Source organism: Agelaius tricolor, unplaced genomic scaffold (assembly GCF_023055355.1).
Source record: "Agelaius tricolor isolate 1412-34295 unplaced genomic scaffold, bAgeTri1.0.p SCAF_9, whole genome shotgun sequence".
Taxonomy (NCBI): Eukaryota; Metazoa; Chordata; class Aves; order Passeriformes; family Icteridae; genus Agelaius; species Agelaius tricolor.
In genome coordinates this window covers 27,134,556-27,151,463 of record NW_027269269.1, presented here as the reverse complement: position 1 = coordinate 27,151,463, position 16,908 = coordinate 27,134,556, and the positions used below count along the sequence as shown (strand labels likewise).

At 37.1% G+C, this 16,908-nt stretch overlaps 1 protein-coding gene across 4 annotated transcripts in view; it reads right to left on the bottom strand.

Moving 5' to 3' along the window:
• The window catches only part of CFAP44 (cilia and flagella associated protein 44), a 41,864-nt gene that overhangs the window by 20,397 nt on the left and 4,559 nt on the right, over nt 1-16,908 (bottom strand). For 2 of the 4 annotated variants that reach the window (XM_071433346.1, XM_071433347.1), the window contains exons 2-15: nt 16,692-16,759; nt 14,849-15,020; nt 13,670-13,832; nt 12,579-12,681; nt 12,053-12,269; nt 10,524-10,638; nt 9,845-10,009; nt 8,591-8,746; nt 7,926-7,973; nt 7,045-7,144; nt 5,710-5,804; nt 3,851-4,057; nt 2,823-2,933; nt 1,047-1,199 (exon numbers count right to left, since the gene is read on the bottom strand). In XM_071433346.1, the coding sequence (XP_071289447.1) occupies nt 1,047-1,199; nt 2,823-2,933; nt 3,851-4,057; nt 5,710-5,804; nt 7,045-7,144; nt 7,926-7,973; nt 8,591-8,746; nt 9,845-10,009; nt 10,524-10,638; nt 12,053-12,269; nt 12,579-12,681; nt 13,670-13,832; nt 14,849-15,020; nt 16,692-16,734 (1,848 nt within the window). In that variant the 5' untranslated portion in view covers nt 16,735-16,759. Of the gene's footprint in view, nt 1-1,046; nt 1,200-2,822; nt 2,934-3,850; nt 4,058-5,709; nt 5,805-7,044; nt 7,145-7,925; nt 7,974-8,590; nt 8,747-9,844; nt 10,010-10,523; nt 10,639-12,052; nt 12,270-12,578; nt 12,682-13,669; nt 13,833-14,848; nt 15,027-16,691; nt 16,760-16,908 lie in introns of all 4 variants that reach the window. The other 2 variants (XM_071433349.1, XM_071433345.1) reach the window with 1 other exon arrangement.

The window sequence follows — 16,908 nt, the reverse complement described above, 5'->3', positions numbered from 1 at the left end:
TTTTGTAACTTATTAATTATTTATCTAATTCCAAAGTAAAAAGAGAGCCATTAATATTCTTTCTCTCTGTAGAAATATTTATTTATTTTTAGTGATTGTTTCTCAACATTATTCTTCTCATTTGACTAAAAAACAAAAAGAAAACCAACAAAAAACAAACAAACAAACAAGAAAACCAACAAAGCTCAATACATATTATTTTAATCTTTCCTTTCTCATGCATGCTTTGTGATCATTCTTATAGGTATTGCTGTGAAAAAGCATCTAGAGATCTTGCTCCTGCATGCTGACTTCCTCCAAATTATAACACAAAAGGCAGCTTTGCCTGACATTCAGTAATGTCAGGAGAAGTTAACAGAGAAGGCAGAGAAATCACAGGTTAACAGAAGTAGTTAACAGAATGAGAGAGGCTGTTGCATTGTAGTGGATTGAGTATGGAACTGAGAGCCTGCTCACTGGAGTTCTCCTTCTGAGCCTAACATCAGCTTGTTTTTTAGTTTCACAAAACTAACTGTAGCTGTGACTTGACATAACTCTTTTCCTTTGGCACCACATATTCTTTTTAAATACTAAGTACCATTCAGAAATTAAATGCACACCTTTAAACTTAAAAGATATTTTTAAAGCCAGAAACACTGCTAAAAAAAAAGAGATGTTTCATATTTGCTTCAAGGTGACTACCTGGCAGTTTAATAACTGTTGAAGGAAATTTCCTATAGGGTGAATATCAGCCACAAGAAATAGTATTTTTGTCAAAATTACCAAAATTAAAATATTTTGAGAACTAATACACTACCTTTCCCTTTCTCTAATGCTGTCTTCTAATTACAATCAAAATTCACATCCTGCTTTCAGTGTCATGTAGGTTTGAATAAACCAAAAACAACTTGTAATTTCAAGCCACAAATGGCTTCCACCTGCCATTCCCTTTCAAGGAGCTTAGCAAAAACCCTGTGATGACATACAGGGACTATAAACTCTTCTGGGTAGTTTGGTCACCTGACACAATGAAGAAGATGAAATTCTGCCACAGGAGAGTTTTTTACCTTGATTTGGGATTTAATACTATAAAAATGGAAGTACTGTGTTGGCAGGTTTTTTATGTGATAGGTGGTCACTGTATCCTGCTTCCCACGGAGAGGGGCAGGAACCTGGACAGCAAAGCCATTCTCACAAAGGATGAGCAGTGTGCTCTTGTCCTGTATAAAAACACAAAGAATGGGGCAGATGTATAAATGGAATCGAGACAAATGGGAGGAAAAGTTGGTTAGGCAGATGCATAGGCATAAAGCCAAACTCCAGCCACACTTACCTGTGCTCTTATTTCTATGTACACTTTTAAATGGACATCAGAAGTCAGTGAGCTTCTTTTATGCTAGGCAAAGCTAAGGAATTGAAGAAATCCTTGCTGTGTCCAAACCAGCTGAAATTCTGACACTGCTTAGCTTGAAAGCAGCATGATGATATTTTGGAAATTTGGTTAAATTAAAAGATGGATTTGACCCATGACTTAGTAGGTTTTGGGTTGATAATTTCATATATTTCCATACTAATAAATCCTTTCTATCATCAAGACTTGGCTCAAAGTCTTGCCAAATGCTACAGCAGTTTGTTTTTTGTTGGCACCTCACAAGTCCTTTAAAATGGGAAGTTAGGAAGAATAGGTGAGGTGAAGGTAATAATTATTCAGTGTTTTGAGTTTTTAAGAGACAAGCCTGTATTTAGTTTCAATTTTCATAAGCTATCTGGAGAAAAGAGAGAGAGGCTTATTTTATCTGACCCATCACTAAAAATGTGCAAAGAGGGCATTTTAGAGTTGCTATGGAAACCCTAACTAGGAATGATATGGTTCCTGTGTCTGTAGGATCTCAGTTTAAAAATGCATTCATTAAATGTAATGTATTTAATCACCAGTGCTTCTTTAAAACAAACCAAAAAAAAGAAGTAGTGTGACACTCAGATGCTGGCACTGTGTTAAGCAAATGTTCTTATCTAGCAATAGAGGCCAGATACTGGTAGAGAAACTTACTCAGGCAGAATCTAACATCCAAGACACAACAGGTGCTTTTTTAGTAAGGCGAAGTACCTTGTCTTTAAGGAAAGGACTCAAAATGCAACTGTCAGATCAAGATCTGTTGTTTCTGCAGTAAGATAGAATTCATACCAACAAGACTTCTTTTGCCAGCTTTTAGAAGTGGAAATAACCACACTTTGCCACTATGCACCAGTAAAATATATCTTGCTAGAATCTAAAAATAATTAATAGTCTCTCCTCTAAATAAGGTTACTGGACCAAAAAAATTTCAAATGTTATCCTAACCCTAGAACACTTTTAAATATTAGCAAAGACCTACATTGATATGTCCTGACAGATTTCAAACACAGAATGTGAATTTCAAGAAGCACCCAAAATCTTTCTTAATGTTGTCAAAAAGCTTTTCAAAAGCCTGTTTTAATAGGGGCAAGAGTCACAGACAGTAATGCCCAAATAACTTCTTTGTCAAAGAGAATCAGTTCTTCCAAAAGCTAAGGAATAAGATTGTTTCTTCCAGTCAAGGGCTCAAAAAGCATACCAAAACCTTGTAGTTTGCATTATCCAAAACCCAAAATATGTCCCTAGTGACTAAACCAGAGATTTAGCTAAACAGAACCTCTTGTCATGCTGAAGCAGCATGAAGAACAAAGGAGCAAAACATTATTTGTATTGTCTATAGAGGACATGACTAGAGTAGTGGATCTTCATCTATTTTGATTGGAAATTCTTTTTAAAATTATATGTTAACACTGCTGGGAAGGAAAGAAAACAAATATGCATTACTCACATGAGAAGGTGGAGACCACTGTAATGCCTGTACAGGCCCAGGGACACAGATGAATCCAATAGGCTTGTATTCATCCTCAATAGCAAAAAAGAAAACTGTTTTGTCTTTACTCTGAGGAAAAACAAACAAACAAGCAAAGATGATGACTGAATCAAAGCTGACCAAAAATTCAAAAGACTCTAAGTACTTTATGACACAGGCACATACTTCCATTTTTTTGTGTTTAAACAGGGGAGATTCAGGACTGGATTTCCATGATGATTACTGGGAGGAAATAAAAACCCTGCCCATGCTGTTCCAAGAAATATGTTGCACCCATAGCTCTCAATGGCCTCCTTTGGCATCACCTGCCACGTGCATTCTGCCCATTGCCCCAAGAGCTCCTTTAAATCTCAGGCTCAGGCCTGATTTTTCAGATAACGTAGCACAAGCTGATTTCCCCAGATAACGAGAAGTTCAAGAACTGGCACACAACATGATTCATTTTACCTTAAATCCTACATTAAATTAAATACATGGGAATTCAGCTTAAGGAACATGTAACTGCAAATGCACTGATCACGGCTAAGGACAAGCTTTTAAAAAGAGACACCACATTAACTGGAAACCATCTCAAAGACTACCAGGCATAATGACTGACTGACCCTGTGGTAAGGCCAAGCAGTGCTCGGTAGCAGCTGGATTGCTGCCAATGTGGTGTACCAATGGACTTGCTTTTACTAATCCAAGATCCTACTAAACTAATTCCAAAATGAACCAAATCCATTTTCAAAGGGAATTACAGAATTCACACTAAACAGTCCAGTAATTCACAAAATTAATTGTGTGAATTGCATGGTTGCTTTCCTTCAGAAAAACAGATGTGAATGCAAACAGATCCTTCTCCCTGCACAGAGAACTACAGCAAGCAATCAACAGCAGCAACAGAAGTAAAACTGCATTGTCAGTAAACAAACTTTTACCTTATCTCTTTTAAAAGGCTCTACATTTGTGGCTTAATAAAACCAACCAAACTGCATGATACATACCCCTGTGGCAAACACATATCCCTTTTTTTCATATGCCAAGGCTGTGACTGCAGCAGCATGAGGTTTGAAAACTTGTTTCAGATTTATCTCTGCAATCTCATTGGCCTGTCCTGCATGACTGGGCAGCAGTTTGGGATCATAAACTTCAATTATGCGGACAACACCATCTTCAAACCCCACGGCAATTAGACCTCCCTCAGGATTTACCTTTAAGTGAAACAAAGAAAAAAAATCACATTGTACATCTGAGAGCTTCGAAGAATAATCCATATTATGCTCTGTTGTTTACCTTTAAACTCACCTTATGTGGAAGTGTTGCTAAAGCACAAAGAATATTTCATACATGGGAAACGTTGTTTATCATCTCTAATATGATACCACAAAGGAAGAGAGAGGACTGGGGCCTATTTTTTGGTTGGATTGTGTTTTGCTTTTTTTTAGTGATAACATGTCACTGAAACTGAAGATGTTAACAAGGATGTGGTTGCAATGTCTGAGGAAGAGGTAATTCATACTGACATAAAGATACATCAGTAGCTTCTTATGCAAAAGAGCTGAAACCCAAAACAAAGAATTATGTTTCCCTGAATAAAATATGGGGCACCAAACATAAGTATGATTTTTTAAGAGGTCAGGGAATAGGCTTGGGTCTGGCTGAGTCCATAGAAAGCACAGCAGTCAACAGGGAATTCCACTTGAGATGGAAAGAAGGAGGAGTCTTTACCATAAGTTCTGTAGGTAAGCCAATTGCTAACAATTAAGAGAAGCTTGAACTGTGATACAGGTTAGCAGAGACAGGCCTGTGTTTTAGCTGGATATAGCTGGACTTGTGGATTTAGCTGATATTTGCCATACATGGTAATGTCTTGAAGGCGATTATGAGCTGACTTGTCGGTATTCACTTATCTAACAAAGACACTGCTAGCTTGCCTATGAGGAGATTATGGTAAACAGATGCTTCAAAGTATGTTGGACTAAGTTTTCTTAGATTAATAGCACAGATTTTAAAATACATTTGGACTCTTTAAACTGTGACCAAGTACCTAATACAATTTTAAATGCAGCTGGATAGACTAAGTGCCCTTTGTTTTTCAGATTGTGTTTAGTAATAACTTTCATAAAACTGAACTGAGTCAGTTTTGTGATGCTGTACAATTTATTGTGGCAGACATCTTACCTCATGAAGGTACAGGTAACCACTTAACAGCATGTCAGAAAGCCTGCATGGCCAGAATTATATTTTTATAAAATAATCACTTTTATAAAATGAAGGCACTCTCCCAGTGGAACCCTCACTTTGAACATTCAAGTAATTATTTGCCTCCTAAATTTGCTTGTTATTAATCCACCAGGCTGCTATGTTTTCTCAAGAACATGACTAGATGCTACTTTAATTAAAATTAGCAAATATGTCTACAAGTGATAGACTCCACACTCCACAAATGATCAGTTCTGGCAACAGTTTTTAATGATTTATCTCCAAATGTTTGTGATTTGTCTGGGCTGTCATTTCAAAATGTGTTAACTAACTAATGTTAATTGACATTTGCTCTGTGTGGGTTAAATAGAAGCTGTTAGTCTACAAACTCAGACTACTTCCCATACTGCACACAAAAATCTGATTTTAAAATTTTAGGAGGGCACAAAGTAGGATACCTGATAACCCATAGTAAAGTTAAACTGTTCCTATACTGTATACAAACATACTACCCCACAAACCTATCTATCCTGCTACAGTGAATTTCACCATGGCCTAACAAGTGACCTCTAATGTCTTATTTGCTGAGCAGCTTCCTGGATGCTGGCAGGCTCATAGGCTCCTTGAAGAATTTTTGCTTAACATGCTAGGAAAAACTCACAACAGCCGGTGCCCATGCCAGCGCTGTTCCTCCCTGTTTAAACTTGATTACACTCAGTTGACTGTTGCTGCTGAAATCATAGATGCGCACTGACCCTGTGTGGAAAGGAGACAGTAAGAATTTATTTCTTGCAATGTCACTTACATGTTAGGATTTATGGAGAAATGTCTATTTATTTGAATTAAAATCTGGATTAAATGTATGTTTTCTCTTTTGAGTAACAAAATGCCGGCATGAAAGATGACTGATGGTTACAGAGCACCATAGCTAACATGGTGCTCATGAACAAAATACATGATTTCTTCACTCTTCAACTTATACAGAACCAAGAGTTTTCGAGGCTGAGGGTTGTAATAAGAAGTCCCAGGCTGACCATCTACATGTAATTTTCAAGTGAGCACAGAATTGTGGCATACTCTATGGAAAATCTGCACTGACAACATAGGAAAAGATGATAGCCTACTACTTGGGACTGCCTAGGGAGGAAAACATTTAAAGGGAGGAAACATAGGAGATTGTCCATGAAAGATCCGATTTCATTAGAGGGAAAATAACCAGATTCATAGGCACACATACTGATTGCATAAAACTCCCTTCCAACTAGCATTTATGTGAAACATAGTTTGCTCAACTGGTAGGAGTTAGTCTTCAGGCTAGAAGAATATCTGCATTGCATAACGCAGACGAATTACAAGACAGTACTGACAGGAATTTAATTAAAATACCTTGTCATGTTTTCTGAACAGTGTAAATGACATTGTTAGTGTTCTGGCCAGTAGTTCTTCTTTCAAAGCACAATAAAGCTAACATTGAGAGGCCTAAACAGCAACATTTATAAAAGTTAAATGAATATGTCTGTAATTGCTTGTTATCTGTTCATGAGAGCATAATAGCTATTGCATTTTCTAAGAAAAGCACAAACATTAGTATTTGCAATGGCTTACACAATGCTGCAGGTGCATGTAATTCCTTACAAGATAAAAATCCCAAAACTTATTAAACCCCAGCACTGAATACAAGTACTGTTACTCAAACTGGATATCTCACCTTTCCAGCCATTCCTTCAGAACAAACAATTTACGAAGTTTCTCATTAAAAACTTCCATTGTTACAATCCCAGGTTTTTGGGATGAAGGAATCTTAAAGCATTGTTTCAAAACATTCATGGTTTGCCTTAACTATTAAAGAACTGATCCCAGGAATAACAATTGGATGTAAAGTGACTTTGCAATAGCAAAAGCACAAAAACAAAACACAGTAGCTCCAAACCAAGCACCATTGCCCTTCAAAACCAATAATGGCAGTGGCATGAGAGGAAAGGAACAGTGCACTCACGGTCAAGAGCTGTGGTGGCCATCAGGCATGTAAAGGGAGAGACACCGACGGCCTCAATCCCCCCAGAGTGGAAGGTACACACACGCTCTGGGTCATGGCTCTGCGGTGCAAAACAGAAGAGAAATTATGCTGCATTTTACACTTGTGCTCACCAGTTTGAGCTTATGCTGCCTGGGAAATAATTTAATCATTCAAGGAATTAAAGACTTTGCAACATTTTTTTTTTACATTAAATACAATTAGTTTGTATAGTATGCGTATTTTATTTACCATAAAATTCTTGGAACATATTTTACTTTTCACATTAGAATTCTAGTCCCCACAAGGGATTGTTCTTATTAACTTTATTATGTTCCAGAGCAAAAATTAAATGCTGCTTTTTCACCTCTGTCATCTTTTTCTCCATCAAAAACATCTCCAGCAGTAACACTAGTTACTAGTAGGATAAAACACTTCAAATGTGTTTCATCTTCTTATTATTTTTTTTCTAGTTCTTTCTGTCATTTAAAGACTAAGGATTAGTTCAAACACCTGTCTATAGAGAAAATAACACTCCTTCAACTCATTTCCTGCATCCATGCAGCTTTCATTACCAGGTTACAGAATTAAAGTCCTTTAAAGTAACTTGAATTTGGCAGCTGAAATTTCAGGAATCAAAAATCAAATTCCTCTTTACCATCCTGCACAATCATTACAATCAATTACATTTGAAAATTTTATTAAACAAAATATCTGTTCCAATGCTACAATTTTCTATCATACAACTTCACAAAACACAAATTTCATTCCAGATGGAACCAGTATAGCTACAGGATGTCATAGGATATGGTTCCTATTGCAAATGAACTGAAGAAATCAGAAGAAATAAAAAACAAAATTACCATATTTGAAAAAGTCAAATCCAGCTTCCATATTGATCCACTTGTATCCTGAAGAAAAAAACACATTAATTGAATATTTTCAGACTCAATTTGGAAATAAAACTGCACATGGTGACTTCTTAAAAAGTCCTTAATGATTATCATTGTGAAACAAAAATTACTAAATGCAATTATGTCGGTCTTAAGAATCCCATTCATCACTTTAAGGTAATAGAACTTGACAATACCTTTTGGCATTCTTCTATTCTTATGCCAGAGTCTCACACATTACTATACACTAAAAACACAGCACAGCATAACATAATTCAATTGGAAGGGACCTGCAAGGATCATCTCATCCAATTGCTTGATCACTTCAGGCCTGACCAAAATTTAAAATATATTATTCAACTCCTCTATATATGCCTCTTAAACATTGACAGGCTTGGAACTTAACCTCTCTAGGAAGCCTGTTTCTGTGTTTATAAAAAAAAAAAAACCAACAAACCTGTAGGTAGGTAGGTAGATAGGTAGGTAGATAACAAGATTATTTTCTATGTATCTAGAAGACTGAATTCTACTAAAAAGAAACACTCTGATTTCTAATAGACTCCTGCTGTTACTTACCAGCATGTTCCTCATTTTCTGTTTCTCCACAGGGATGCATGTACCTGAGTGTGTCTTACCTGAGCAAACCAGAAGGACTGTCCCTGGTCATGAACTTTTGTAATGAAATTCAGGCTGACATTCTTGCCAAGCCAAAGTTCATTCATAGGCTCCATCTCCACTAACCCTGTGTCATCCACAGGATCAGCAGTATCTACTACCTCAAAGTTCCACATCTTCATGGCATTGGAAGCATTAAAAAAAAGAAAAAAAAAGAAAAAAAAAAAAAAAAAAAGCTTTTTTATAAGACCAGGTTGTTTTTGTACACAATAAATATGGATAATCAAAATTTTAAGAAAGCAAAATCACTGCTTTGAACATAACCTAGGAACAGTGACTGGAGCTTCAATTCAGCCCTGACACATGCAGAGCTGTACATGGCAGCTTCAGAGCTATGCAGAATAAATGGTATCTGTGGGCACTCAGCATGCTCATACTGAGGCAGCACAAAATAATGGGAAGTCTAACCCTTCCATGTTCTGCTCTGTACGATAAGGACAACATATCAGTTAGCACACTTATAATCAAGTGAATTTTCCTAAGGGAAAACACCAACCTATATAATACAACAACAACAACAACAGTATTTGCAACCCTCCACTGCCTATAGGTCAGTATACCATTGATTATCTTGGCCATTCCACACATCAGCAAAAGACACATCATGTTCTCCCTTAAAGAGCAGGGAAATAAGATTGCAAAATTCTTGATCATTGACAGGTGAGATCAGAAAGTGGTGCTATGCATAAGGAAAACATTTTGACTTTAATTTATAGAATTATTTGTTAACTTCAGGATGCTTTTTCTTTAATTTTCCCCCATTTTAGGATATGTATCTTTGAGACGCTAGTTAACTTCTGTGTTATTTTAACATTAATAATCTGAGCTTTTAAACATGCAGAAAATTAATTTCAAATATTCCTGTAGCTTGTTTTTTATCTTTTAGATAATTACCACATGTTAATAGGCCTGGAAGTTATACAATGTTAGAATGTAGTCAGGAACAAAGCTGTTAGAAAAACCACTGAAGATTGTTTTGATTTACTAAAGTAAAAGTTGATTTATTTATTTATTACTATTAAACAAGGAAAACTGCATGCCATGCTATCCAGTTCAAACACATATACTGTGGAGATGTGCTCTTATTTTCTTTGTTATACCAAATAATTTTCGGAAATAAACTATCCTCCAAAAATCTGGTAAAGGAAATACGTAATATTTACCTGCTGACCATACATGTGCACACCTAAAGGCAGAGCAAAAGAAAAACTCACCCGAATGACACCATCTTTTCCAACAGAGTAAAGGTCTCCTTCATCAAAAACTAACTGGCTGATAGGGCCCTCATGACAAGGCTTGTGTCCAACTTGACAGAGCTCTACTTTAATGAGGCCACCTTCCCAAAGCAGCAAATTGCCCCACTCAGTTCCTGATACAACCTTCAATGCAAATGAAGATAAGTATGTAAGCACCTGCATGTAATTGTGCAGAAGCAGGCAAGAACCCACTTAACATTTGTGGCTACCTTCCATTAAAGCATTAAACCAATGGCAAAGTACAGACATTTGCAAGAGAAGATGTAAAGGGTGAGGAGGCTCAACTTTTTAGCAATGTGACACAATTTGCATACACTGAAATTGGTGAAGATTGGGACCAACAGTCTCTTTGTATTTCTGTACACTAATGTTTCCACTTTAGAAGACACTCCACTCTAAGCCAACCCAGATCTTTTTTCTGGGAATTACAACACTAACTATTTTCCAATTATTACAAAGCAAGACAGGGATTTTGGGCAAATTGATGGCAATATTTTCTTCTCAGAACAGTGCATCACAGGCCTGATTAAAAACATTTTCAAGCAAATAGTAACACTCCAACTTACAAAGCAGACTTTATATCAAAGAATAAAAGGGTACATAATATTTTTGCTTTTGGTCACTTTTTTTCACTTACCTTCCCATCAGGCAGCTCCACAAAACCTATAATGTCAGACACTGCTGTTTTTCCAAACCTGCCCAAAGCTCCTTGCAACTTGAGACCAGTTAATGTGAGAGCCATCTTCCAGAACCTGAGTACAGAAAAAAACCACCCCTCAGTGATACAAGATTTCCTAAACACTGCTCAATCGCTCTTAGACATTGCAGTACTCTTACCAGGCATGCCTTGCTCATGTATTACTCCTTTTTGCAGGAGAACTTGGGGTTGTTTTTTTTTTGAAAATGATATACAGCTTTACATCTACACAAACATTTCCCTATCCTACTCCAATGGAAAAGCTAGGAAAAGGATTCAGAATGAGCAGAATGAAGATTAAACTATTAAAAATTAAGAAGTGTAAAATCCACACCTACATCTTTCCGCTACAACTCATACACTTACTTAGGAGTATCTATTTTATCTTTGCTGTGGGGTGTATGATGCTCAGTTTTGTAAACCCAAGGGACTGAGGACTTCATTAAATGTCATCCAAGTCCTCTTGTGGAATTAAACTGTACTATAAAATCTCACTGAGCTGAAGGTTTTATCCTAAATATTAGTGTCTCCTGTGTGTGCAGGAGACATTACTTTTAAGATGACTGTTGGAAATTGTAATTTGAGTCCACATTTGGGTGAAAGGTCACATTTATCATGTAATAAAAGCTATGTCAGAGTTTATTTGTAGTATTTCAGCTCAAAAGAAAGTTTATAAGAGATTATGTTTAGTCAGATTTCCATAAATAATGCCTTCTAAACTACACTTGTTCTGTGTCTAAATAAATAATTTGCTATATCAGACCCACCTTGCAACCAAACTATAAAGCAAATCTCAGATTTTTATCTGATTTACCCATTAAAATTCAAAGTAACTTCAGATGCATCATAATTTTAGAGATATCATTTTTATTACAACAGAATCCCACTCACAGCATAAGATTCTCTGTGTTAACATTTGAGTACTGGCTAAGCACAGTACACAGAAAGAAAGTTTAAAGTCGTTGGGTGTTTGACCCTGTTTTATAAAAGGAGCCATGAACTAAGCAGGGAAGGGAATGTATGGAAACATCTTTTTTAGGCTTTTGGTGCGATCAGAGGGTTTCTGATCCATGACCTGGCAACCAGCTCCAATGGCTGTCCAAGGAGCAGATGAGCTCAAAAATCAAAGATAGAAAGCCCAGAAGGCACAGAAGGTAAATATGGTAAGCTAGAAGACATGCATACATAAGAATTTTTCATTACGTCCCAGTGCTTGTTGAAATTTCAAGAATGAAGCCAGAGGTACTGACATTTAACATCAAGCATCATCCTATTTGGACAGCAAAGATATTGAAAGATTTGTTTGACTGGCTAAAGAATTTGAAAATCCTCATTTTTGTAATTGTAAGGGCTAGGTAAAATAGCATTCCTCATTGGTACATGTTTGCTAATGATACATTCTTGTTAATCATCTATTATGTATTATGACTGCAGAGGTTTTATGTATTAATCCTAATCAGCAAACCTACTTGATGTGTCCTGATCCACCTGTAGTCAGATGCTCTTCATTCTCAGCAGAAAACATGACCTTGTAAACATCCTGTGCAAAAGCTTTTGACCTCAACAGAGTCTCCTCTTGTTTCCAGTCCCAGATGGTCAACATGTAGTCAGGGCTGCTCCCAACACTGGCCAGCAAAGAGCCAGTACGGTTGAAATCACCAAAAACATAGGCTACCTCTGTTCCACCTAAAGAAATGTACAAGACCCAATACACATGCACAGTAGAAACAACACAAAAAATCTACTCAGAAGGAGCTCAACATTCACTGAAATTATTTTTTATTCAATAGGTAATGGCTTTAGGTTGGCTATCTCTATCAAATAGAAGTTTCTTCCCATGCAATAAAAACTTGAAACCAATGTTTTCTATTTTTGCTGTGAAGGACCAGAAGATTCTATTTCCTCCTAAACTAAAAATGATCCACTACTCCATCTGCTGGGATCTTTAAACACTAGCCCATCTGGATAAAATAAAAATAGAATGTTTTACACTACCTTTCAGTATTCTGTAGGGCCTCACCGAAGGATATGTGTAGATGACAATGTTTGGCTTCTTCCCTTTTTCTCCTACTGCAAAGTACTCCTTACTAGGGTGTGCCTTGAAAAAGCAGAAGTCTTGTTGCATGCTGTAATAACACCTTTGTCTTTATCCTGATAGTTACTGAGTTATTGTATTCACCCACTCATTAGTCAAAACATACTGCCATAAATACTAGATTGCATTTTTCTGTGTGTTTATTCTGAACAACTGTCAACCTATTGCTCAATATCACAATGAAGCCACTATGCACACAAAATGGTATAACCCACATATATTGTGGAATCATCACAAATGGTGAAACAATCTACTTTGTGATGCATCCATGATTCCTACCTCACTCAACCCACTAGCTAATCTTTCCATAGCAGCATTTGTGTCAGCAGCCATCTACTTCAGCAGACACCTGCAGAAGAGCTATCCTGAATGACACTACTCTGAAGGTGTAAAAATGTACACTGATTCCCCAGAAAAGGCTGCTTATGATGAAGCAGGACTACCAGTCTGAAGCTGATAGTCTGAAAGCCTTGCTCACGTGCAATAAAACAGAGATAGCAGAGCTTTCACATGGTAAGGTACTTCAGAGACAGAACTTGATACTTCAAGCTCTTGATAAGTTCATTAGAGTGAAACCAGATACTTTTTATTTGTGTGGGAGCTTGATTTTCTAAATTTTAATTGCAAGGAGGACTCTATATTAGTATCAGTTGTGATTAGGACCGATGAAGTGTTGAAAAAATAAAATAATTGCTATGAGCCAAAAGATTTAAATAAGAATGAAAAAATAATCCCAGCTGGACTTGTCAGTCCTTTTAGGTAGCTGAGCCTGGGACTAAGGTGTGCAGATACTTGTTCTCTGCCAATTATATTGATGGGATGAGAAGCCCATGCTGCATGATCCACACATTCCTTTAATCAATACCATATCCTTTCTTATGTATATGAAAGTGCAACTGTAGAAGTCTCCCATATGTGGCAACCACAACCAAGTAAATATTTTCTCCCTAGAAAGTGACTAAAGTTCTTAAACAAGAAACAAAAGCCATACTGTGATAAACCCAATGCCACCGCCACAGCTGCTCCGGACATGTTTCTGATACTTAGTTCTCAGGTTCTGGAGGATCACCTGGTTGCCTGCTACATAACCTACAGTATTTCTATCCATTATCATCAGGTTTACAGGTCTGGTACAGTCATATCCAAAAGAATGTCTGGGAACAGTCCAATAAGGAAAAGATTACACACTGTTTTTCTAGACAGTTTACTAAGTAGATAGAAATGCTTAAACTGAAACTGAAATGGGAATACTGAAACTAGTGACTAAGCCTGATGGCAGGAGATAATTTTCTTCAGTATACAGTGAAAGTAAAATATATCTTTACTCTATAACTGAAAGGAAGGCACAAGTAAAGGCTTTCTGAAGTTCATATCCCATCTTTTCATCTCCACTATGGGTACACCTCTTGTTTCTGATCATTTGGAGCTGCAAGGAATTCATATTTTATCTGTGTTCTCTTTTCAAATGAAACGTAAAAGATATGCATCAGATTACCAGGAACTGTTATACAGACAAAGATCAAGCAAGTTTTCAAGCTCACTTCTTAATTGTTTACAGGCAGATGTAAAAAAGGGAATAGCAGTCTTCAATAGCAACTGAACTGTGTCTGCAGAGAAAACCACCAGCATATACAAAAGTCATATATCATATCCTACCCTACTTGACTACACCTACCCAAGAGCTTATTGTAGCTCTTAGCTGATGGGCACCACTTCCTCCATTCTATGAGTTTAGATCTCCTGAGCACTAGAATACAAATCTACCTGGTTCCTTCCCCACTTCTCCTTTATGAGGTATACAGGAGCTCTTCTGCTCTCCCCTCAGCTTCTTGGGGAACACCAGTGTGGCTACAGAGAAAGGGAGAGCTTTGCAGGGTGTATTCTTATGCCAGTCTTGTGCCTGGTCACATTAGCTTCTCCATGATCTAGTCCTACAGGAGTACTTATTATAGGAAACACTATGCTCTGTAAGAAATCTTTATGAGGTCAAGACAATACTCAAGATTAAATTCACCCAGAACCATAACTGGCCAGGATTTTTACCTGTGTCTCAACCAAAGGTATCCCACTAATGCCACATAGGCTACTCCAAATTTGACCAATACAATTTTGAGAAGGTATATTAAATATCATTACCTTTGAATTTGCCCAAGCTCAACAGAAAGGATACTTAAAAATAAGAAGGTCAGTGGGTATCTCAGTGTCATCAGTGACATATGGTCCTGAATATACATCTTCATACGTGTAGAAGAAGTTTTCATCTATTTTCTTTTTTACCTCCTCAGGCCTTTTTTGTGGTTTTGAGGATACTTGAATACTATCTTGTTTGTCCAAATTGTCTTCTGCACCTCAGAAGTGGGAACATAACAGAAATTTATATTCATCATATGTTTTGGGTTAGTTGCTGATATTTGCACCTGACCACAAAAAGGGAAGGAGTCACAACTCTTTGCCCCCTTTGATAAAGCAATCAATACTTCATAGCTCAAAACAAGGGTTCCATGTCTTAGCAACTACTTGTCCTGGAACGCTCTGCAACAAACGCTCCCTCAGGCTTTTAAAAACTTCACTGTAAATATTCAAAACTGAAGAATTTAAACAAAAAAAAAAGTTGTTTGAAAAATACTGGTTTTAAAACTTTAAGACTTACTAAAGCAGTTCAGTTGAGGTTTGCTTGATATTTAGGTCTCCACTTTAGAAACCAAACAAATTTTAAAGTGTCTGTTTTCCGTAGCTATTGAATGCACATTGTTGCACAAAACAATTATTAAAACCACATATAATGGACCACCAGAAGACACCACTGTCCTCAAGAAAGCAAACTGCTAATGTGTGACCAATGTAGCTCCTCACTGGATTGCAATGCACAATACTGTTAACTTGACTTCCAACTAGTCATAAGCACTTGCTAAAAGAAGTCTCCAGTTGGTTATCTCAGGTTAAATCTATTTTGTAAGCATTTCATGCTATCCTGACTGTTTTCTCTCCTAGGTGGGCCATGAGAAACAAGCAAAGGGGGCAGAGACCAGCCAGGCAAAGAGCAAAGTTATGCCAAATGAAAGGGAGCAGAAATACTCAATCACTGTAACTGAATACAGTCTGAGGTTGTTAGGCTGTTCCTAATAATAACTGTAAAAACAATGAAAACTAGAAAGTACAGGGGGTTTTAAATTTGTACCACCATCTCCTCAGTGAACACCCATTCTCAGCAATGCTCTCAATGTCCAATTCCACTTGCTCCCCTTCTTCCTCCTGTTCCTCTGCAGTTGGTGATTCACTTGAAACACTAGTTTTGTTTTCTTTTGCAAAGTATAATTGGTATCACTCTCTTAGGTATGAATCCCTTTGATTAATTTACTCGTACATGCCATATTAAATAAATATTTAGTTCTGTAGTAGTAAAAGAACCTCCTCTGTCCAACAACAGCCTTCCTGATGCTTAGCATTAAGTGTCAGGAGAAGTTTACTTCCAAACACCAGTCATTTAAAACTTAGGGGAAAGAAAAAAAAAACCATCCTATAACAGAAAAAAGGTGTAAGAGGAAGATCAAACAAATGCCAAAAGTAATGCAGCAATGCATCAAAAAATTCTTCCAAAGTGGATTTGTTATTCATGCTACCTGGATCTAGTGTGTTAGATGACATGCAGGACACCTGAAATAGACACTGGACAGGCATTTCAAGATGAAAAATATGTTAAAAAGAAAAATAATGGCCTCTGACTGAAAGAGTCTGGTGGAGTTAAAAACCTGATTTCAGTATTAGCTACAGAGACAGGTCTAAGCAGTAAAAATTTTCAGGGAAGGGACTTTGAGAGCTGAGGCACAGCAGGAACAGCAGGCACATGGCTTGGTCCAGAACATCACTATGACCAGAGTGAAAATAAAATTTGGCAACACCAAGAGCAGGAACTGGAGTTGAAGTAAGAAAGAGGTGGTGGAAGAATGGTGGAAGAAGCCAGAAGTTACTGTAGATTCAGTACTGAAATCAGGACATAACAGGGAAATGCTCACCACTGGGATCTGCCTCTGCATCTTCTGCTGGTTCCTGTTCCATTGGAAAAGGTGGATGTTCTCTCTCCCTGGCAGTGGTAAAGACAAACCTTTAGTATTGTTGCTTTTATTTGCCATTTAGGCGATTCTCATTTCCTCTTAAATGCTTTGAGATTCCCAAAGATGCTATTTGTCTTCTGCCTGTACACAAATATGGATAACTCAAAGATATGTCCTA